This window comes from Nothobranchius furzeri, chromosome 2 (genome assembly GCF_043380555.1).
Source record: "Nothobranchius furzeri strain GRZ-AD chromosome 2, NfurGRZ-RIMD1, whole genome shotgun sequence".
Taxonomy (NCBI): Eukaryota; Metazoa; Chordata; class Actinopteri; order Cyprinodontiformes; family Nothobranchiidae; genus Nothobranchius; species Nothobranchius furzeri.
This window is the reverse complement of record NC_091742.1, coordinates 75,682,348-75,705,926: the sequence shown is the minus strand read 5'-3', so window position 1 is coordinate 75,705,926 and position 23,579 is coordinate 75,682,348. Positions and strand designations below refer to the sequence as shown.

The 23,579-nt window shown below is 43.8% G+C and overlaps 2 protein-coding genes across 3 annotated transcripts; both read left to right on the top strand.

Moving 5' to 3' along the window:
* The first annotated feature begins 11,283 nt into the window (after positions 1–11,283).
* On the top strand, positions 11,284–13,317 carry LOC139062048 (mucin-2-like). Its single transcript, XM_070542204.1, has one exon. The coding sequence runs from the start codon at positions 11,482–11,484 to the stop codon at positions 13,315–13,317; it is 1,836 nt and encodes a 611-aa protein (XP_070398305.1). The 5' UTR covers positions 11,284–11,481.
* Positions 13,318–16,366: 3,049 nt separating this feature from the next.
* LOC107395309 (endonuclease domain-containing 1 protein) lies at positions 16,367–20,701 on the top strand. Of its 2 annotated transcripts, XM_070547969.1 has the most exons (3): positions 16,367–17,687; positions 18,642–18,991; positions 19,240–20,701. In XM_070547969.1, the coding sequence occupies exons 2-3, from the start codon at positions 18,665–18,667 to the stop codon at positions 19,813–19,815; spliced, it is 903 nt and encodes a 300-aa protein (XP_070404070.1). In that variant the 5' UTR covers positions 16,367–17,687; positions 18,642–18,664; the 3' UTR covers positions 19,816–20,701. The 2 variants fall into 2 exon arrangements, with proteins under 2 accessions (XP_070404070.1, XP_070404069.1); XM_070547968.1 differs by lacking the exon at positions 16,367–17,687 and having other exon boundaries at positions 17,825–18,991.
* The last annotated feature ends 2,878 nt before the right edge of the window (positions 20,702–23,579 follow it).

Here is a 23,579-nt window from a genome sequence, read left to right as displayed (position 1 = left end):
GTCTACGAGGAAAACGTGCAATGACAAAGGTTCCGCCGTGCTTGAAATGCAAGCTGCGATTAAATGCGTTAATTTTTTTTAACGCGTTATTTTTTTCTAATTAAATAATCGTAATTAACGCGTTAAAGTCCCGGCCCTAATATGTGTGTGTGTGTATATATATATATATATATATATATATATATATATATATATATATACACACACATTTTAAGAAGTAAAAAAATTTAAAAAATTAAGACATATTCAGTACTAAATATCACTGATGTGTGTTTTCTTTTAAATTTACTTGCGTGTGTGTAATTTAGTTATTCCAGATTCAGTGTTACTGCAAAAATAAGTTTGTTTCCAAATGAAAAGTTTCAACAGTACATATTTGCAGAAGTGCACATCTTCCGTGAGTTTTCAATAAATATTGAATTTGGCCCACGACTTCGTCCCAGTTTTTCATTTCAGCCCAGTTCCAGTTTGAGTTGCACACGTCTGCTTTAAAGGGAGACTTGGCAGTTTTGTCTTACTGTCAACACCCCCTAGTGTCCAAAAGTAAAACCTATATCCTCACTGTGCATTCGTCTTTTTAACACCTTAATCTAACAGCTCAAATATCTCCTCATCATTAGTGTCTACAAGAGTGATTTGTCACTAAATTAAACAAATCAGCTGAGTTCATGATCTAAAACACGCAGGAAAAATGCTGGAAGCAGACTCCAGCACCAGGTATGTCAAAGTCCCAACAGACTGGTGCGGCACTCTGAAATTGCAAGTGGAATATTCTGGCCCCAGGGAGATATAGGGAGCCTAAGTCACGCCCATCTACTTCTGGACCGTGGAGTGAAGTGATTGGATGTAATGGAGGTAGATGTTTTAGCAAAACCTTTCTTAAGTATCACAGAGAGTTTTGGGAGTCTGGGTTGTAAAATCAGTTTGGCTGTGTAGCGTCACGAAGGTCCTCTAATTTGTGACAAAGGTCACATTTTCCCAGCTGGGTCAGCTGGGTCGACTAACTTTGCCCCACAGATTAAACAAGCGAGGACCCATGATGTCTGTTTAATATCATCTATATCTGCTGCAGTTCTGTCCCAGATTGAAGGACACTTCAAGATCACAATAATAATTTTTAAATAATGTTAATAAACTCTTTGACCTTATTACTGTTATTATAATCATCATAAATAATCTCTTAATCAGTAATGTGTGTTCAGTAAACCAGAAGGTCATTTGTACGTGACCAGCCTCACACAGAGGGTACCACAGGGTAAAAGTAAACATCACATGTCTTTGACTCATGACCAAAGCTTTCTTGCTCTGAGAGTGGGCGTGTTCTGAGGGGTTTGTTAAAACTAAATTTCCAGCAGCAAAACTTCAGTTTGTGAACCAACCACCATCCTGAGGATAAGGGAACGGCTGCCCTGAAGCCTCTACCTGCTGTTCTGTCACGCCGATAAGAATAGCTTTGAATAAACGCACGATAACCAGCTGATGCAAAACTCCTTCAGAATTATTGATTTTGAGACGCAAATAGTTTCATCAGTCGTGTGACCCATGGAGACATCCCAGGACTGATTTGGTCGCATTGAGGTCCTTCTGTCATGGTGGGTGGCAGTTTCTTGACCCACGACATGCAGAATCACAACACAGAGAACAGGTAAGTAAGTAAAAATGTTTTAATTATTAGATGAGGAGCAAAGGACGAGATGGGAACCGACAAAGTGCAGGACTGGCAGAAGGATACCAGGAGAGGATTCTGAGGAGGGAGACAGAGTGAATATAAGGTGGAAACAATAGAGACTGTACAGGGATGGTTAGGTCAGGTCCGGGTGAGCTGAGGAGATCCAGGAGATGAGGGAATTGATTTATCCAGAGGAGTAGGAGCAGGGGTGGCTGATGGCAGGTGAGCGGCTCAGAGCGGGCGGCCAGGGGATGAAGCAGTGTGGTCAGGAATGCAGAGATCCGGGGTTGTTCTGGAGATGATGAGAGATGAAGAAGAACCTGGAGGAGAGCAGGGAAGGGCATTCAGGAATTTCAGGCGGCAGGTTAACATGAACAGGATACAAATTTTAAAATCAGGTTGGAGGCTAGAGCTACCCAAACAGAGTAATCATCCGGCTTGGTGAAGTGTCACACTGCTCCTTAAATCCCCTGGGCCTTGATGATGAAATCAGCTGCAGCTGGAAGCTCTCAGACATGCCCACCTGTGAAACAATGCTCAGAGGAGAAAACAGGGTTACAGGCAGGCAGCTCACCACGGACCATGACAGTACCCCCCCCCCCCCCCCCCCCCCCCCCCCAACAGACGCCACCTGGCGGCCGAGCAGAGGAGGAGGAGGAGGCGGAGGAGGAGGAAGCCCAAGAGGCCTCGAAGTCCCTGATGAGATCAGGGTCGGTGATAAAAGAGCGGGGAACCCAGGAGCGATCCTCGGGACCGTAACCCTCCCAGTTCACCAGGTACTGGAAGCCCCGGCCCCGGGGGCGGACATCAAGGAGACAACGGACAGGATAAACCAGGCTACCTCCGACGAGCCGGGCAGGCAGAGGAGGAGCAGGAGCAGGACACAGGGGGCTAGAGAGGACAGGTTTAATCAGGGAGACGTGGAACACCGGCTGGACCCTCATGGACGTTGGCAGAGCCAAACGGACAGTGGACGGACTGATAACATCAACAATGGAGTATGGACCGATGAACCGAGGAGCCAGTTTCCTGCTGGTGTCCTTCAGGCGGATATCCCTGGTGGAGAGCCAGACCTTCTGCCAAGGGGTATACACCGGAGCAGGTTGTCTGTGTCGATCTGCAAGGCGGCGGTTCCGGTCTGCAGTTTTCTGCAGGGCCTCTGTGGTCTGGGCCCAGGTGCGCCTGGCACGGCGAATGAACTGGGGAGCGGTAGCAGGAGGATCTTGAGTTGATGGAAACAGAGGGGGCTGGTAGCCAAGTACGGTTTCAAACGGGGACAGACCAGTGGATATAGATGTGTGAGCATTATGTGCATACTCCACCCAGGGAAGTTGGGAACTCCAACCAGACGGGTTGGATGAACAGACACACCTTAGCATGGCCTCGAGCTCTTGATTCATCCTCTCACATTGTCCGTTCGTCTGAGGGTGGAATCCGGAGCTCAGGGCGACACGAGCCCCCAGGTGATGAGCGAATTCCTTCCAAACACGGGACAGGAATTGGGGGCCACGGTCAGATAATATTTCAGAGGGGATGCCATGAAGACAGAAAACATGTTTAAATAGTAGTTGGGCTGTTTCGGCAGAAGATGGGAGTGCTTTGAGAGGGACCAGGTGACAGGATTTGGAAAAACGATCAACAACAGTGAGGATGACAGAAAAACCATTAGAGGGGGTCAAACCAGTAACGAAATCTAAAGCAATGTGGGACCAAGGGCGAGTGGGTACAGGAAGAGGGTTGAGGAGTCCGGCTGGAGGTTGGTTACTGGATTTGTTACGGGCACAGATGGAACAGGCATTGATGTATTCACGGACGTCTTTGTGCATGGATGGCCACCAGAAGGTTCTGCGGATAAGAGCTAGAGTACGGCCGACCCCCGGATGAATTGAGAATTTTGCTGTGTGGACCCAATGGATCAGGTCACCACGGACTCTGGTTGGAACATACATTTTCTGAGGTGGACCGGTACCTGGGTCTGGTTCAGTTAGTTGGGCCTCTTGAACTTTTCTGGTGAGGTCCCAGACTACTGCGCCCACGATGCAGGATGGTGGCAGGATTGGTGCGATTTCAGGGTCCTTATTGGGAGAGTACAATCGGAATAGAGCGTCTGGCTTGGTGTTTCTGGAACCGTGTCTGAAAGAGATAAGAAAATGGAAACGGGAAAAAAAAATAGGGACCAGCGGGACTGTCGGGGGTTTAGTCTTCTTGCTTCCTTCAAATATGCCAGGTTTTTATGGTCAGTCCAGATGAGGATGGGGTGTTCTGCTCCCTCCAGCCAATGCCGCCACTCATCCAGAGCCAATTTAATGGCCAGCAGTTCCCGATCCCCAACATCGTAATTTTGTTCAGCAGGTGAGAGGCGTCGAGAGGAAAGGCGCATGGATGGAGACAGTGATCTGAGGGGGAGACTTGTGAAAGTACAGCACCGACACCAGAGTCTGAGGCGTCAACCTCCAGGGTAAACTGGGCAGAGGTGACGGGACGGGTGACAATGGGTGCTTAAGTGAACTTGTCCTTTAAGTCCTGAAAGGACTTCTCAGCAGCAGGGGACTGGACAAAAGGTTTATTTATGGAAGTGAGTTGAGTGAGTGGAGCGGCAGTCTTGCTATAATCCTTAATGAATCTGCAGTAAAAATGTGCAAATCCCAGAAAACGTTGAAGTTGCTTAGGTGTGGTGGGAGTTGGCCAGGAGAGAACTGACTGGATTTTGTCCAGATCTGTCTTCAACCGCCCGCTCTCGAGGATGAAACCGAGGAACTTTACTGATGGAATGTGGAGCTCACATTTTTCTGCTTTAACATACAGACGGTTCTCCAGGAGGCGTTGAAGTATGGCTCTGACGTGTTGACGATGTTCTGCTGGGGATCTGGAAAAGATCAGAATGTCATCCAGGCACACTGTGACAAATTGGTTGAGGTAATCTCAGAGGACAGAGTTGACCAGGGACTGGAAAACGGCGGGAGCATTTGTGAGACTGAAAGGCATGACGAAGTACTCGAAGTGGCCTAAGGGAGTTTTAAATGCAGTTTTCCATTCGTCACCTTATCTAATGCGGACAAGATGGTAGGCGTTGCCCAGGTCCAGTTTTGTAAAAATAGTTGCATCTTGTACCGGTTCGAAAGTAGAGGAAAGTAATGGGAGTGGATATTTGTTTTTAACAGTGATCTGATTGAGACCTCTGTAATCAATACAGGGCCTCAGAGAACAATCTTTTTTAGAAACGAAGAAAAAACCTGCGCCCAGGGGTGAAGTGGATGGTCTAATTAAACCGGATGCTAGTGATTCCTTTATGTAGGTGGACATACTGAGTTGCTCTGGTTTAGATAGATTATACAATCTGCAGGATGGGAGTGTGGCGCCAGGCAGGAGGTCGATGGCACAGTCATACGGTCGGTGAGGGGGCAGAGAGGAGGCACGGTCCTTACTGAAGACGAGGGAGAGGTCGTGTTACTCTTCTGGTACTCCAGACAGGTCGGGGGGAACCGGTGGATCGGGAGTTGATGCAGAACTAGTAGGTGAAACAGAACGAAGGCAATTAGTTAAACAATGAGAACTCCAAACAGTAACCTGGGACGTCTTCCAATTTATTTGGGGATTATGGGTGACAAGCCAGTCATGTCCTACGACAACAGGAGAGTGTGGAGAAGGAAACACAAAAAATGAAATACTCTCCTGGTGGTTGCCTGATACCTGTAGGTTCACTGGCACGGTCTGGTGGGTAATGGCGGTGAGTGTGTTGCCATCCAGGGATGATGCTCTCAAAGGTGTTGGAAGGGGAATAGTGGGAATATCCAGCTTCTGAACGGCTGTTTGATCCAGAATATTACGTTCACAGCCTGGATCCAGCAGGGCCTTCAACATACAACTCCTTTGGTTAAACATGACGGTACAGGAAAGTGTACAGCAGGATTCAGAGACACCATTACCTCCCACCAGTATTCCCAGAACTACTGGTGGGTTTGCCCTTTTAAACGTAGAGCACAACTTGATAGTCGGTGACCAGGTTGACCACAATAGAGACAGAGGTTAGCGGTGAAGCGGCATTGCCTCTCCTCTGGGGTTAATTTAGTTCTGCCTATCTGCATGGGCTCGTCTCCAGATGGTGCTGTGACTGGTGGTAGAAAGTCATTAGTCTGGGTTAGCGGTGGATGGAGCCCTTGAGAACCCTTAGAACGTTCCTTGAGTCATTTTTCTATTTTTAATGACAGGGCTATAAGAGCTTCTAGGTCCCGGGGTTCTTGGCATAATGCCAACTGATCCTGGAGGCGATCGTTTAATGCCTGGGTAAATTCTCCGAGGAGTGAACTACTATCGAGGGAGGAAACTGCTGCCAGCGTGCGAAACTCGATAGCAAATTCGGCTACGGTCTGATTTCCCTGACGGAGATTCCACACCCGTTTAGCTATCTCAGCTGGGGACTCAGAATTATTGAATGTCTGCTTAAATTTGGTCAGAAACCGTGAGAGGGAACCGCGCAGAAAACTGGCGTCATGACTCCTAGCCTCGGCCCAGTCTAACGCCTTGCCTCGGAGTAATCCGATTATGTAAGAAATTTTTACTGAATCTAAAACAAATGCTTCGAGCGATCTCTCAAAAGCCAACTGACAGCTAAATAAAAAACCACGGCATTTGCCGAACTCACCGGAATAGGTGTCTGATGGGAGAGAGTTGGGTATCCGGAAGTTTATTGCTGGGGACGGAACCGGATGTGCGGACAGAAGAGAAACTGGAGGCTGCTGAGCAGAAGGTTCTGGGGGGGGGTTAGCTTAGCGGTGAGGTTGCATAACATGTTGCCATTATGGAGTAACCGTTGGTGGGAGTCAGATACTTGTTCCAGCAATCTATGGATGGCGTGTTCATGACGGGGGAGTGTTTCAGAAATGGCAGGCGGGATATTAACGGACGGATTGGATTCTGCAATGGAGTCAGTATTTTGGCCGGATGATTCTGTCATGGTGGGTGGCAGTTTCTTGACCCACGACATGCAGAATCACAACACAGAGAACAGGTAAGTAAGTAAAAAGGTTTTTGTTATTAGATGAGGAGCAAAGGGCGAGATGGGAACCGACGAAGTGTAGGACTGGCAGCAGGATACCAGGAGGAAATTCTGAGGAGGGAGACAGAGTGAATATAAGGTGGAAGCAATGGAGACTTATCTGGAGGCTGGGCTTACTGTTTCTTGGTAGTGGTGAAATGTACAGGGAGGGTTAGGTCAGGTCCGGGTGAGCTGAGGAGATCCAGGAGATGAGGGAATTGATTTATTCAGAGGAGTAGGAGCAGGGATGGCTGATGGCAGGTGAGCGGCTCAGAGCGGGCGGCAAGGGGATGAAGCAGTGTGGTCAGGAATGCAGAGATCTGGGGTTGTTCTGGAGATGATGAGAGATGAAGAGGAACCTGGAGGAGAGCAGGGAAGGGCATTCAGGAATTTCAGGCGGCAGGTTAACATGAACAGGATACAAATATCAAAATCAGGTTGGAGGCTAGAGCTACCCAAACAGAGTAATCATCCGACATGGTGAAGTGTCACACTGCTCCTTAAATCCCCTGGGCCTTGATGATGAAATCAGCTGCAGCTGGAAGTTCTCAGACACGCCCACCTGTGGAACAATGCTCAGAGGAGAAAACAGGGTTACAGGCAGGCAGCTCACCACGGACCATGACACCTTCTACCAGCCTCGTGCCCGGAGGAAGTCATCTCCACCTGACATCTCGGATCCATAAGGGGGTCTCCTGAAACTGGGTGAGGTAGACACTTTCGACAGATGACGTCTGATGCTGTTTCTCTAAGTAACAACAGTTAGCTGCAAAACCATCATTTCACCCAGAACGAGTTCCTCTCTCTTTGAAAGAAACCTTCTGAGAACATTCACGCATCCAAAACTCGCATTTTCAAATTAGCTTTCATTTAGTCACAGGTTTGCCTTCAAAACAAGTTTAATATCAAAGCTGGTAAATTGTCATCCATGAATTGTCATTTAAATTGTCATTTCTGAATTGTCATTCCAAATTGTCAAGTTTAAATTTGTTAGTAATAAATTCTTAACTTTAAAAACTTGACTCTCTTCTTGAAATTAAACACAGAATGGTGTATATTTCTGGTTATTGAAAAAGCAAAGATTCCTAACTTCTGATTCAAAAATAAACTTTTGCTATTAAATCTAATTATCTTAAATTAAATATTAATCTTTGGATTAAATATAGACCAAGCAGGTTGGTGTGTGAACTTCTAACGATTATATAAGTATATTGGATATTTATACATGATATTGGCTCATATGCTAATGTGCTTGATCATTCTCAGAATCTAACAACTGATAGCAAACAGTGTTGGTTCTAGTATGTAGAAATACGCTACAGCTGTATAGTTTTGTGAGCTGGAGATTTGTTTAGAAAACCATCCAACGCAATTTGTGCCGAGTCTATGCACCCTTGTGTGAAGATCTTCGTGCGATCCAGGAGGTTGTTATGGACACTGCCGGTGGAGTGAACCTCTCTGAATCAGGAACCCGTAGATTAGCTCCAATACGACCCGTCTAGTCTGAAATCTCTCCAGGTGACAGCAGGAAGCTGGAATGCTTGTTTTTTGTCTGAGGCTGTTCGGTGGCTCTTAAACGAGCCGTTGTGTCTGAAATCACTCGCAAGCGTTGCAGAGAGGCTTTGACCTGATGTCAAAAGAGAGGATGGTTTCAAAATGCTTGTTCACTGATTTGGCCAGACTGGGGGTCAGCTAGAAACTGAATTAGATCCGCAAATAATTCTGTTTTATCACCCTCCTTATTTATAAACCTTAACTTTTTGTGATGTGGAAATGTATTTTAACAGTTATGTGAAGTAAAATGTTAAACATTAATAATAATCTTATTATAATGTGTATGAGTATACTGATAGATTAACTTGTTAAATCAACAAACACTGATCTGGTGTAGTTTAAGATCTGAAATGAATAATTGCAGGAAAAATATTCATTTAAACACATCATTGATTACATGCACAGAGTATTCAAACAGTTGAGGATTTAAACATCTCGTTCATTCAACACATTTGATTATTTCAACCTATAAATTGTGAAGTCATTTATGAACTTTAGTCAGGGTGAAAAATGCAGGAGTCCCACCTGAGACCTTGACTGAAGATGTTATGTCTTTGTACGGTAACAAGGCCTGGTTCAGAGCTTTCTAGTTTGGAGGCCTGACAGATGGGGTGTTTTTGTCTTCAAATTAAAAGTTACTTTCTGGTCATTTTTTATGTAGATTTGACCTTTGATCCACTACACATCCAACTGCACATCTCCTTTAAGCCCCATGAGATGTCTAAGCTGCAGCTGTTACACTCCTGCTTAGACTCTATCAAAACCTGGATGGCTGGGAGCTTTTTACGAGACTGTTTCTCAGCTGCATTTTAGTCACATCACCACGCCCACTTTCTGCCATAAATGGTCAACGCAAAGTGCCTTGTGGATCTCATGCATATACATAAGCCGGCTGTTGCAGCGCTCCGCCAAAGACATGGCGACTGTAGATCAAGGCAGCTCAAGGAAGCGTTATTTCACAGAAGCAGAAATTGAGGTACCTGGGTGAGGTGGAAAAATGAAAGGATGTGATTTTGCAAAACAAAAAAGAGAAAATCCACGGAGAGGCACAGCGTTGCTGAAGCCGTCAATGTTGTGAATTCTTCAGAAAGATCTGTGGCGGATATAAAAAAAACGGTCCAATTGGGATTCGATGTCCAGACTCCCAGGTGAAAGTCACGCACGCTAACCAGTCAGCCAAATGGAGATCTCCCCTGTACAAGTAGCCAGGGTGGATGATCAATCGGGTCACGGTGACGGGACACACACTGTCACAGACACATGACATTCTGTCTCAATCTGTCCCCCTGCTGATATTCTGCATTCCATATTCTGCGCTTCAGGCTGTGTGTGTGTGCGCGCGTGTGTGTGTGAGTGTGTGCACATGTGTGTGTGTGTGTGTGTGTGCGCATGCGTGCGTGTGTGTGCCTGTGGGGGGCCTTGTTTTGTGTAAAAACGAAGCAGTACAAGTGATAATGCGGCAGGATTTCAAAATTTTATCCTTCTCAGCAGCAGCACTGCAGGTGCTCTCCATGTCCAAAATGTGTGTAAGCAAGGTCCTTAGTCAACTTAAAGTTGCGCACATTTTTCCGCTAAGTTTTCTTTCGTAAATCCCAGAGTTTGCGTGGAAAGTTGCTTACACAGTTTTCCAATCCCGTTTTGTGCATAAGCAAGCTTGATAAATGAGCCCCCTGGTCTTCAGGGCCTTACATGGACAGTTTACAATACGCACACCATCACACATTGGTGATCTTCTTAGTCCCTACACCCCCAGCAGGTCCCTAAGGTCCAGTGACCAAAGTCCACTGGATGTGCAACACACCAGGCTAAAGGCCAAAGGTGACAGATCATTTGCTGCTGTGGCCCCCAGACTCTGGAACTCTCTATCCCTGAGCCTGAGATCAGTGGACTCAGTGGTCTCCTTTAAAAGCAGCTGAAGACTCACTTGTTCAAGTTGGCTTTGTTGTGACCTTCATCACCACCCTCTCCTTATTCTGCTCTTATTCCACCTTTCCTGGGATCCACTGATCTCCCTCTTTCTTATTAATTTTCTCTCTCCCTTTCCTTACATTTTTATCACAATTTTTATTTGTTCTCATTTTAAAAATATTTTGAATCCATCCATCCATTTTCATCTGCTTTTCCGGAGTCGGGTCGCCGGGGCAGCAGCCTAAGTTGAGAGGCCCAGATTTCCCTCTCCCCAGCCACTTGGGCCAGCTCCTCCTGGGAAATCCCAAGGTGTTCCCAGGCCAGGTGAGAGACATAGTCCCTCCAACGTGTCTTGGGTCTACCTTTAGGTGTCCTCCCGGTTGGACTTGCCCGGAAAACCTCACCAGGAGGCGTCCTGACCAGATGCCCGAGCCACCTCAACTGGTTCCTCTTGATTTGGAGAGTTTTTAATAATCTTTGAAAATCTTTTTTATACTTAAAACTTATTTTTGTGAAGCTTCATGCGATTTTTATCTTGAGAGGCGCTATATAAAAGACTGTTTTCTTTATTTTCTTTCTTTCGGATCTCAGGCCAGTATATCAGATCATTTGAGACCCTGAGGTTGTGCGATTGTTCTGTGAGTCTGAGAAGTTCAGCTCTTTCTTGAATTCAGTTAGGTCACAGAAAAGAGGAAGGTGCCACTGAAAGTTCACAATTTATTAATACAGCTTCCTTTTTATTTGTTTGGCCATATCAGAGGAAGAGCTCCTTTTGTTGCTTTTCTTGTTTTCACTTCTGAATGTTCATACAACCCAGATCTACAGAGAAGTAAGATTGTTTATTTTAGCAGTCTGTTTATTGTAGCAATTTCAGTTATTTAGAATTTGAAATAAATGCATTAATTTAGATTAATTAGCTAAAAAAATAAGGCAATAAACATTTTAAGCATTTTATCACAGCTTGCCTTTCAAGCAAAGTGAAATGTTTGTTATGTATTATTGTTTTGAATTGAAATATAATTTAAAAGCATTTTTTTTTCTTTTCAGAAATTAAATGGGCTTCAGTTTACAGTACTCACAATGACCTCATTAAAATGATTTGTAATTTAAAAAATTGCTTTGGGGAACTTTTTTCTAAACAATTAAAATTTGATTCGCCAAGAAAATTTGATTACATAGTCTCTGATTTATTAGAATAATTGTTTTAATCAAGTCCCACCCCTACTTAAAATAATTTGTTGCTTATGATAAATGTAATTACTGATCCCTCAAAGTGTTTTTAAGTAGTTGAAATATAAATAAAGAATATCCTAAAATGTTGTTACCATATGTATCTGGTTTGTTTAGTTCTACTTCTGTTCCACTATTCACAACTTCTACCACATCTAGTTCTACATTTGATCCTTATAGTACTACTTCCATGTCACCAACTTTTACTTCTACTACTTCAAGCTCTAAGTCAGGTCCAATTAACACCTTTTCTACACCAGGTGTTTCCACGTCTACCCCTTCAAGCTCTACGTCAGGTCCAATTAACACCTTTTCTACACCAGGTGTTTCCACGTCTACCCCTTCAAGCTCTACGTCAGGTCCAATTAACAACTTTTCTACACCAGGTGTTTCCACGTTTACCCCTTCAAGCTCCACGTCAGGTCCAATTAACAACTTTTCTACACCAGGTGTTTCCACGTCTACCCCTTCAAGCTCCACGTCAGGTCCAATTAACAACTTTTCTACACCAGGTGTTTCCACGTCTACCCCTTCAAGCTCTACGTCAGGTCCAATTAACAACTTTTCTACACCAGGTGTTTCCACGTCTACCCCTTCAAGCTCTACGTCAGGTCCAATTAACACATTTTCTACACCAGGTGTTTCCACGTCTACCCCTTCAAGCTCTACGTCAGGTCCAATTAACAACTTTTCTACACCGGGTGTTTCCACGTCTACCCCTTCAAGCTCTACGTCAGGTCCAATTAACACCTTTGCTACACCGGGTGTTTCCACGTCTACCCCTTCAAGCTCTACGTCAGGTCCAATTAACACCTTTACTACACCGGGTGTTTCCACGTCTACCCCTTCAAGCTCTACGTCAGGTCCAATTAACACCTTTTCTACACCGGGTGTTTCCACGTCTACCCCTTCAAGCTCTACGTCAGGTCCAATTAACACCTTTACTACACCGGGTGTTTCCACGTCTACCCCGTCAAGCTCTACGTCAGGTCCAATTAACACCTTTTCTACACCAGGTGTTTCCACTTCTACCCCGTCAAGCTCTACGTCAGGTCCAATTAACACCTTTTCTACACCGGGTGTTTCCACGTCTACCCCTTCAAGCTCTACGTCAGGTCCAATTAACACCTTTACTACACCGGGTGTTTCCACGTCTACCCCTTCAAGCTCTACGTCAGGTCCAATTAACACCTTTTCTACACCGGGTGTTTCCACGTCTACCCCTTCAAGCTCTACGTCAGGTCCAATTAACACATTTTCTACACCGGGTGTTTCCACGTCTACCCCTTCAAGCTCTACGTCAGGTCCAATTAACACCTTTTCTACACCGGGTGTTTCCACGTCTACCCCTTCAAGCTCTACGTCAGGTCCAATTAACACCTTTTCTACACCGGGTGTTTCCACGTCTACCCCTTCAAGCTCTACGTCAGGTCCAATTAACACCTTTTCTACACCGGGTGTTTCCACCTCTACCCCTTCAAGCTCTACGTCAGGTCCAATTAACACCTTTTCTACACCGGGTGTTTCCACCTCTACCCCTTCAAGCTCTACGTCAGGTCCAATTAACACCTTTTCTACACCGGGTGTTTCCACGTCTACCCCTTCAAGCTCTACGTCAGGTCCAATTAACACCTTTTCTACACCGGGTGTTTCCACGTCTACCCCTTCAAGCTCTACGTCAGGTCCAATTAACACCTTTTCTACACCGGGTGTTTCCACGTCTACCCCTTCAAGCTCTATGTCAGGTCCAATTAACACCTTTTCTACACCGGGTGTTTCCACGTCTACCCCTTCAAGCTCTACGTCAGGTCCAATTAACACCTTTTCTACACCGGGTGTTTCCACGTCTACCCCTTCAAGCTCTACGTCAGGTCCAATTAACACCTTTTCTACACCGGGTGTTTCCACGTCTACCCCTTAGAGCTCTACGTCAGGTCCAATTAACACCTTTTCTACACCGGGTGTTTCCACGTCTACCCCTTAGAGCTCTACGTCAGGTCCAATTAACACCTTTTCTACACCGGGTGTTTCCACGTCTACCCCGTCAAGCTCAACGTCAGGTCCAATTAACACCTTTTCTACACCGGGTGTTTCCACGTCTACCCCGTCAAGCTCTACGTCAGGTCCAATTAACACCTTTTCTACACCGGGTGTTTCCACGTCTACCCCTTCAAGCTCTACGTCAGGTCCAATTAACACCTTTTCTACACCGGGTGTTTCCACGTCTACCCCTTCAAGCTCTACGTCAGGTCCAATTAACACCTTTTCTACACCAGGTGTTTCCACGTCTACCCCTTCAAGCTCTACGTCAGATCCAATTAACACCTTTTCTACACCAGGTGTTTCCACGTCTACCCCTTCAAGCTCTACGTCAGGCCCAATTAACACCTTTTCTACACCAGGTATTTCCACGTCTACCCCTTCAAGCTCTACGTCAGGTCCAATTAACACCTTTTCTACACCAGGTGTTTCTAATTCCATCTCTTCGAGCTCTACATCTGGTCCTCATACTGCCACTTCTTCCCCACCATTTTCAACTTCTTCCACTTCTGGCTCCACCATCCCTTTTACTACATCAGCGATTAATCCAACTACATCTGGATCTTCTACATCCATCCATGTTAGCAGTTCATCTGGTTATGCATCTTCTGCATCAGTCACTACTACCTGTACATCTAATCCTGTCAGTTCAACATTTGTCCCAGATTCAACCAACACTCCACAGTTTAGTAGCACACCTGACTTTACTACCACCACAACTGGCTCTTCAATCTCTGATCATTCCACAACCCCATTAGACCATTCTACAACAAAGTCCACACATCATTCCCCCAGTCATGCCAGCACATTCAGTTCTTTCACTTCTACTTCTGTCAAAACTCGGACCTCTGGTTCTACATCAACCGTTTTTACTACAACAGATGGTACTTCCACCTCTTTAAGTGCTTTGCCAGAATCTTTTACAACAACTTATACACCTGGCACTTCAGCTGTCATAACTGAACCAGAATCATCAGATACACCTACAACAATTATTCCACTAACAACCACTGTTCCTGTGACTCCAACATCGTTACAAAGAGCTACCACCACCACCCGTTCAATATCAATTTTCCCAACAACTACTAAACCCCAAACTACTGTCACTCCACAAACATCACCAACCTCTACAACTACCACCACAACCACTCTTACTACAAAGGTATCAACTACAAACACCATCACCACCACCCCAACATTTACCACCAAAACTACGACAAAAAAGAAAAAAAATGAGGATGAAAAAGAACAGGAAAAAAATCCTGAAACTCCAAGAAGTAGTCCTGTACCCCCTCCCATCGTTCCCCCTCCCATAGTACCCCCTCCCATCGTACCCCCTCCCATAGTATCCCCTCCCATAGTTCCCCCTCCCATCATACCCCCTCCCATCATACCCCCTCCCATCATACCCCCTCCCATCGTACCCCCTCCCATAGAACCCCCTCCCATAGTACCCTCTCCCATCACACCTTCTCGAATTTTTCCCCCTCCCCTTCTATCCCCTACAATCAATGCACTGACATTTCCGAAGACCTCTGACCCCACTCCTAAATATTCCGCCATTCCACTAACAACTGAACCCGAATTATCAGATACATCTTCAACAACTATTCCACTAACCACCAGTGTTCCTGTGACCCCAACATCTTTACAAACACCTACCACCACCACCCATTTAACCACAACATACCAAACAACTACTAAACCCCAAATTGTTATCACTCCACTAACACCAACAGTTTCTACAATAACCAAAAGTAATGCTTTAACAACAATCACATCCACTACAAAGGTATCAGCTACAGCCACCACCAACACCACCCCAATCCCAACCTCTACTACCAACAACTACCATCATCACCCATTTACCCATGACTTTCCCAACAACAGTCCTGCCTCATCTACAATTTCTGCCACTTCTAGCACAGATAAGGAAAATTATTTGACCCATTCTTCTCCAGCTGCTGATACAGTCACAGCCATGGCTCAAACACCAGAAGAAAGTAGTTCTACTGAGTCTTTGCTACCCACTTTTGCAGTTTCTACAACGAGCCATAGCACTCTAGGAATTAGCTCCACTAAACTTCCTCCAGCTTCTTCTGTAGCTACAGTCACAACTCAACAAGTGGAAGGTAGCACTTCTAACGGCTCTTATTCAGCCTCTATTCTGGGTTTCAGGAATCAGACCACCCAACACTCTTTCACAAGTAGCACTGAAACTACTCAAATCTCAACTGATGCTGAATTCACTCCTAGTACAGTGTACTTGTTCCATGTCAAATCAACGACTGAAGCCATAACTTCTGCAGATTTTCAATTTCCTTTATTAACCTTCTCCTGCTCAGATGCTCCTTCTGCACAATTATATTACCGTTACCAGACAGTCCTGGCCTATTACGAAATGTTGTACGAGTACCAGCAATGTGAAGAGACTCAGGAATCTGCATTTAGTTAGTTTTCATGATTAGTATTCATTTGGACTAATATGTACTAAGAAGAGTTATTTTCTCTTATAGTAACAATAAAAAAAGTGAAAAATATAATGAATAAAAAATTCACTGGCAAATTTTTAAAAACCTTTCACGTTTGAGTTTTACAATGCATGCATCAAACTGTAAACAATACTTTAAATGTTTCATTGAAATGTATTTTTTATTTGTGTGTGCAGCACAAGTCGGTGTCTCACATTTCAAATGATTTTTGTTATTGAGCTTGATGCTTTTGCGCAATAAAGTCTTACACAAACGTCCTGATTTCTTCACACCCTTTCTCTGCTAAACTGAAGCACAGACACCAAGGCTCCAAAAAGACACTTTCACTAGTAACCAAACACAGCAGCCAAGTGTTTCGACATTTATTGTATAATAGCTATTGTTGTTATTATAATGTTTATATAGAAAAGATCATTAGAAGTCATAACTTCTAATGATCTTTTCTAATACACTCGGCTGTAAATAGTTATGTGATGCTGTGATTAGATGATGAGGTGGGACTTTATCTCCACATACTCTGGTTCTAAAAACACAACATGGCAGTGCTGTAAACGGGAACATTTGGCTAGCGTTTTTATATTAAAGAAATCAGAGATCAGATTGTCTTTATTTTTATATGTCATAGGTTTCCTCACTAAAATAAGGAGGATTCATACAGATCACACAGAAACCTGTACATGCCAGTTTTAACACAGACGGGTTGGACTGGTTTCAGAAGCACTTCTGATTATTTTTCAAAGACTTTTTTAACTTCCAAACAGAAAAGGCACCTTTATATTTGTCTTTCTGAAACTTGCTTTTTGCTTAAGTCCACACACACACACACACACACACACACACACACACACACACACACACACACACACACACACACACACACACACACCTGCAAAACCTGTATGCACACACACCTGAGCTCTCCGCTCAGCAGCAACAAACGCTCACTTGATTTTGACTGCATTTTTAAACAATTTCATTTTGAAACAAATCGTAACAGCACAAAGGCTTCAGAGTTTTTGTGATTATAAAAGTATTTTAAGTTCATTACAACCTTTATTTTCTCATAAATGAGCCGAGTTAGTAACTCTGTGAAGCCCAGAGAACCTCGGCGGAGCAGGTCGAGAGGAGCCTGCTGCCGGTCCGAGAGTCCGGGCATGATGGATCAGAGACAGATCAGCGGCCACGCCGTTTGTCAGAGACAAAGGAATAGCAGCAGCAGGTTCAGGGGTGGGGGCATCTATCATTTTATCCCAGGCCCCAACCACACTGTCTTCTGGCTTGTGTTTAGTAATGAACTCATTTTGATAAAGCATAAAATAAAAATAGTCTCTTTTATTTATTGGTTTGTTTTGAATTTCATAGGGAAGCTTTTCAAATGTACGTATAATCTTTGTCTCACTCATCTTAAAAAAAACAAAAAAGCTGTAAATAACTGAGCTAGCCAATGTAAGATGTTCATTTTGTTTACTTTGGATTTTTACAAATTCAATGTCTTTATGCAAAACAGAATGACAAGGAGAAATTTGGCTTTTATTGAGGAAACATGAGGTGTAATATTTGTACTCGAAGCTGTAAGTTTCAGGTTAAAGGAAACAATGGAACAAAAATTCCTGAGAGTTGCAGGATGCGGGAAGATGAAGCATCAGAATGAGGAAGGAGGAAACAGAGCTCACACGATGATGCACCTGTTCAGCATGAGGAAACTACACGCTATAAAAAAGAACAAAAGAGAGAGAGAGAGACAGTTGCTGCAGATTGTGTGAGTATTCATTTCATCCTGGTTGATTTCTGCTGTGATTAAATGTCGTGTTTTATTTTTATTCTCCTTCCTTCAGACTCTGCTTATTTCTCAGTTGTTTGTTAGGATTTTTATGCAGATTTTTGTAACTTGGCTTTTTTTTATCTCTGTTATTTTATTTAATTACACAACTTTCTGTCTAACTTGTGTTAATTTATTAGCATGTTGCACAGAAAAAAAAGTACTTTTATTTCTGATCATTTGGAATCTCTTCAGTTTTTCAAATTTGATAAACGTTTTTCGGGTATAGACTTTCTACATTTAGTTATAACCACTGATGTTTATGTAGAAGTTTGTCTACAAGAGTTTACATCTGTTTATGGTAAATGGTAAATGGCCTGTATTTGATATAGCACCTTCTAGAGTCCTGGAACCCCCCAAGGCGCTTTATAACACAATCAGTCATTCACCCATTCACACACACATTCACACACTGGTGGGGATGAGCTACAATGTAGCCACAGCTGCCCTGGGGCGCACTGACAGAGGCGAGGCTGCCGAGCACTGGCGCCGCCGGTCCCTCCGACCACCACCAGCAGGCAACGTGGGTTAAGTGTCTTGCCCAAGGACACAACGACAGCGACATACTGAGCAAGCTCGAACCTGCAACCTTCCGATTACGGGGCAAGCACTTAACTCCTGTGCTACCGTCGCCCACTTATCTACTGAGTTTTGTTTTATTTTTGGTTTATAATTAGTTAACAATCTTTTTTTTTTTTTGCTAATTTCCACACCTTATGATAGTCTGGTTATATGACAGATAACCAGGGTCTGTGGAGCGAACCTCATCACCTAATTATGGTGTTTAAATAGCATCAAATAACAGCTCAATAGAATGTTAACAATACCCACACAGCAGACGTTCTATGGTTGTCAAAAAATGTCAAATTTTAAAATATTTTACTTCTCCTTTAGCTGAGTTGTACCAGGCTCTGAAGATGCTAGTCCTGAAGGTGCAGGACCTAATGGTCCTCACTGCTCTGCTGCTCTCCATCACGGGTCCCACAGAAACCAGAGTGGTGACTTCACTACAAGCCTGCCACAACTTCTTCTGTCAGCAAACTCCACCAAACATCCCAGGAATCTTGGCCCACGGAAACATCATAAACCAAAACAGATACAAACCCATTTGCCAAACTTTTGAAAACACGGTAACATTTGTGACACTTTATGATACCACCAACAAGATTCCAGTGTTTTCTGCCTATAAGTACACACAATATGCTACTGGAAGGCCACGTGACATTTGGATGATTGAACCACAGGTTTGTGTTTTTACACAGAACTATAGTTTAGTTGGTAGATGGATTTTTGTACATAGATAAGTTCTAAAAATATGTTTTCATGGAAACTCACTCTGATGATAATCATTGAATCAACTACATCAGATCAGCCGTATCTCACTGGTTGTTTCTGTTTTAATCATTTGTGAAGAACTAAAGATCTGAGGAACTCAGTATGTTTGTGTTATCTATTGTTAACCGTCTCTAATTCAGTCTTCATTCTGTTACAGCTTGAGAACCTTCACAGTGGTAACAACATGGAGATACCTGAAAGAAACAAGAGTTACCAATTCCAGGCTACGCCAGACGACTACGATACCAGTCAGAATTATCAGAAAGGACATTTATTACCAAACTCCTTTGGATCCAATATGAATGTAAAACAATCTACATTCACACTGACCAACGCTGTTCCACAAGTGGATAAATTTAACACAGTGGCCTGGAGAATTATTGAAAGAGATTTGAAAAGCTATATGGGGAATTATTGTGTCAACAACAATGATCAGATAGAAGCTTATGTGGTGATCGGAGCACAGCCTGGCACGGACAACAAATTTCTTAACGGCAAGATTAAGATTCCTTCAATATTGTGGTCAGCCTTCTGCTGCTACAGCAAGAGTACGGGTACATGGCTGACAAGTGCTCAGTGGGGGAAGAATACAGACCACCCAGAACTTCAGAGTAAGACATTGAATGAATTGTATCACGTATTGGGTCATGGATTTGATTTGTTTCCCAACACACAGTGCCCTCGGGACTGTGAATGTACTTTGTCTGGCTGCAAACGACCCAGATCCTCCTAATATATCTTTATGTTATCTTGATCATTTCTAACAACCTTTGTAAGTCCTTCATCCTTTGTGCTGGTACAAGAAATAATGTATTTTCCCGTTATTTGCCCTGGCCAATAGGGTGACCACGCGTTTTTTTTTTCCGATGCGTTGGGGCATTTAGCGATTTAACCTCACCCCCATCCCGACCTTAACCCAGTTTCTTGTTCTAAATTTCCCATTTACCGTGTTTGAGAGGAACGATACAACAAGAAACAAAGTGTTTCATTTGCAAATGAGTTAAGGTTAGGATGGGGTGAGGGGAAAGTTGAATTGCAAGAGAGTAAAGGTCACAGTTCGCTAAAATCTCAGTTTTACCACGGGCGTCTGAAAGCGATGCTTTGGCCCAGTGCGTCGCCTCCCGAACAAATGCTGGTCACCCTTCGTCATTTTTCGACGCTTTGGGTGTAAGAATGTGTTGGCTTTACCAGTTCAAGCATGTGAGGGACTAAAAAGGACTTTGTGATTAGGTTAAGGTTGTTTTCCAACTAAGGGTTCTGGCTATTCATTACTGTGAAAATAATATTAAATGAATAAAAAATAACAATAAAAGTTCTCACCTTACCCAAGTTGTCATATAGAATATGTTTAATGTTATGTAGTTTTCAACGAGGTGCTTCCCTTCACATACATAATAAACTAACGCTGACATTTGAAACAACAGCGAATCACATTTAGCTGTTGAAAGTCTTTTCTTGGCCCATGTGTTTATAATAACAATCTGTTTGACTTTATTGAAGCCATACTTTGCAACTTTTTCATGTTTTTAAATCATTTTTCAGAGGTGTGGACTTGAGACACATGACTTGGACTCGAGTCAATATTTTAATGACTTCTGACTTGACTTGATAAAATCTATAAAGACTTATGACTTGACTCGGGCTTGAACGCCAATGACTTGCGACTTGAATCGACTTGCGTCTGTTGACTTGATGAGTGGCACGACATGGACAAAAATTATAAATCGTTCTTCGTTCTGGGTTTGATCTTGTACGGCTAAATGCAGCAGCACTTTGTTTATAATCAGTTTCAGTTGAACTTTCTGCTTGTTTGAGCAAATAAATGAAGCTTTAAGAAGCTTTAGTTCTGGAATTTATTTATTATCATCGTCATTAAATTGAAGTTGGACAGATGACTTGATTATGACTTGAAAATTCAAAGTTAAGGACTTGGATTTGACTTGGACTTCCAGATCATTGACTTTGGACTTGACTTGGACTTATAGTTGTCTTTGACTTGGACTTGACTCAAAACTTGACTGGAAAGACTTGTGACTTAATTGGGACTTGCAAAGCAGTGACTTGGTCCTACCTCTCTCATTTTCCTGAGCCAGTATGTGCTAATGAACCTTTACAGGGTAGAAAAAAACCTAAATCATGGTTTAGCCAACATAATCTAAAAGGCCATTTTTCATCTGCAGTCCCTGAACAGTATTCTTTAATAATCTGGGTTTTTCTGGTATCACTGCTTCTGTGGTGAAGAAAAGGTAAACATTCAGGAAATGTGGGAAGTTGGTCCAGTGGCCATGAAGTCTTCTCGGCAAGGCTTCTGAATATTAAAGGCCATAGCTTCCTCTGAATCTGCACGACTAGTCAAAAGTTACCATCTGGGTGTCTGCTGGCAGCTCTGATGGAGTTGTTTGCACCTGATGGAGTTTTGCAGGTTAAATTAAATAACAGTTGTTGAACCTGAAAAAGGTTGATTCTATGCCGCTAAAAATATTCTGTGGAAAGACCTGATCTGATCTCCCAAGAGGTGCTAATTTTAGCAAATGAAGCAGGAACTGAATTTTAGAGGAAGTGTATTTCTCTATCAAGGCTCTGTGTTGGACCAATCAGATGCCAGAGAATGTAGGAGGCGTCACACCCTTTTCTAGGAAACCCTCTAAAGGAATATTTCACCTATTAGGTGAAGCAAATATGATATAACTGTCATTTGTTAAATATCAATAATAATATGTGACATAACTGATAATGAAATCATTATTAAATCAAGTAGATTAGTTTGGTAAATTTAAGATCTGAAATAATATGTTTCAACAATAAACAAGTTATTTTGATTTATTCATTACTGTCAAGCAATCAAATCTTATTAAATTCACTTTATGTTCATGGGTCTATGATTGTAAGCATCTGTAAAGTGAGGAAATCATTGTATGAGACAGAATAGGATTATTTTATTAAAGTTAGAGAGAAGTTCTGTCTTTTTCTTGGAGCCTTGTGAGTTGCAGGCCAGATAAGGACTCAGGAGATGGAACTGGTATGACTGTTTCCCCAAGCTCAAACTCTTATATATGACGATTAACTGATTGAAAAACATACTTTAAAATGAAAGCCTTTAGACTGCAACATGATTATATTGATTAAACATGAAAATCATTATCAACAACGCACACACACTCACACCTCCACACATACAGACTCCCCTCCACACACGCACACAATCACACACACATATACCATGTGTTTCTATGGCTACACTGTGATTTCTTAGTAAATATTCTATTTAGTAAGATCAACTTTATTATCTTTATCCTAGTGAATCTATAATTAAATCAACAGGTGAACTAGTGGTAGCACATTCAATGTCAAAGAAAGTAAAGTCTTAAAGTGGTCAGGAATTTATTTATCACCTACCAAAGCTAATTCAAGCACTGTAATAACTTTTTATGACGTGTGTTGGGGTTTACCCCGGGGGACAAGAGGGTAGCTTCCTTGCGCCTTCGGGTCGGGGAACGGGTCCTGACTGTTGTTTGTGCTTATGGGCCAAATGTCAGTTCAGAGTACCCACCCTTTTTGGAGTCCCTGGGACGAGTGCTAGATAGTGCTCCATCAGGGGACTCCATTGTCCTGCTGGGGGACTTCAATGCTCACGTGGGCAATGACAGCTTGACCTGGAGGGGTGTGACTGGGAGGAACGGCCCACCTAATCTGAACTCGAGCGGTGTTTTGTTATTGGACTTCTGTGCAAGCCGCAGTTTGGCCATAACAAACACCATGTTCGAACATAAGGATGCCCACCGGTACACTTGGTACCAGGGCAGCCTAGGTCACAGGTCGATGATAGATTTTGTAGTCGTATCATCTGACCTGCGGCCGTATGTTTTGGACACCCGAGTGAAGAGAGGGGCGGAGCTGTCAACTGATCACCACCTGGTGGTGAGTTGGATCAGATGGCAAGGGAACATGCCGCGTAGACCTGGCAGACCCAAACGCATATTGAGGGTCTGCTGGGAACGCCTGGCAGATGTACCTGTCAAGACGGTATTCAACTCCCACCTCCGGCAGAGCTTTGACCACCTCCCGAGAGCAGTGGGGGACATTGAGTCCGAGTGGGCCTTGTTCCACTCTGCGATTGTCGAGGCGGCTGTTGCTAGCTGTGGTCGTAAGGTGGCCGGTGCCAGTCGTGGTGGCAACCCCTGTACCCGCTGGTGGACACCAGAGGTTCGGGGAGCCGTCAGGCTGAAGAAGGAGGCCTACAGGGCGTGGCTGGTCTGTGGGTCTCCGGAGGCAGCAGACAGGTACCGGATAGCCAAGCGGAGTGCAGCAGTGGCAGTTGCCGAGGCAAAATCTCGGGCGTGGGAGGAGTTTGGTGAGGCCATGGAGAAAGACTATCGATCGGCTCCAAAGAGGTTCTGGCAAACTGTCCGGCGCCTCAGGAGAGGAAGGCAGCAACTCGCTCACACTGTTTACAGTGGGGATGGGGAGCTGCTGACGTCAACTGAGGCTATAGTTGGA

What these genes read in the sequence shown, in the direction of transcription:
- LOC139062048 (XM_070542204.1), top strand. Translation starts at nt 11,482, where the DNA reads ATGTTGTTACCATATGTATCTGGTTTGTTTAGTTCTACTTCTGTTCCA.
- LOC107395309 (XM_070547968.1), top strand. Translation starts at nt 18,593, where the DNA reads ATGGTTGTCAAAAAATGTCAAATTTTAAAATATTTTACTTCTCCTTTA. An exon ending in TTTGGATGATTGAACCACAG is followed by an intron (nt 18,992 to 19,239) that starts GTTTGTGTTTTT and finishes ATTCTGTTACAG; the next exon opens with CTTGAGAACCTTCACAGTGG.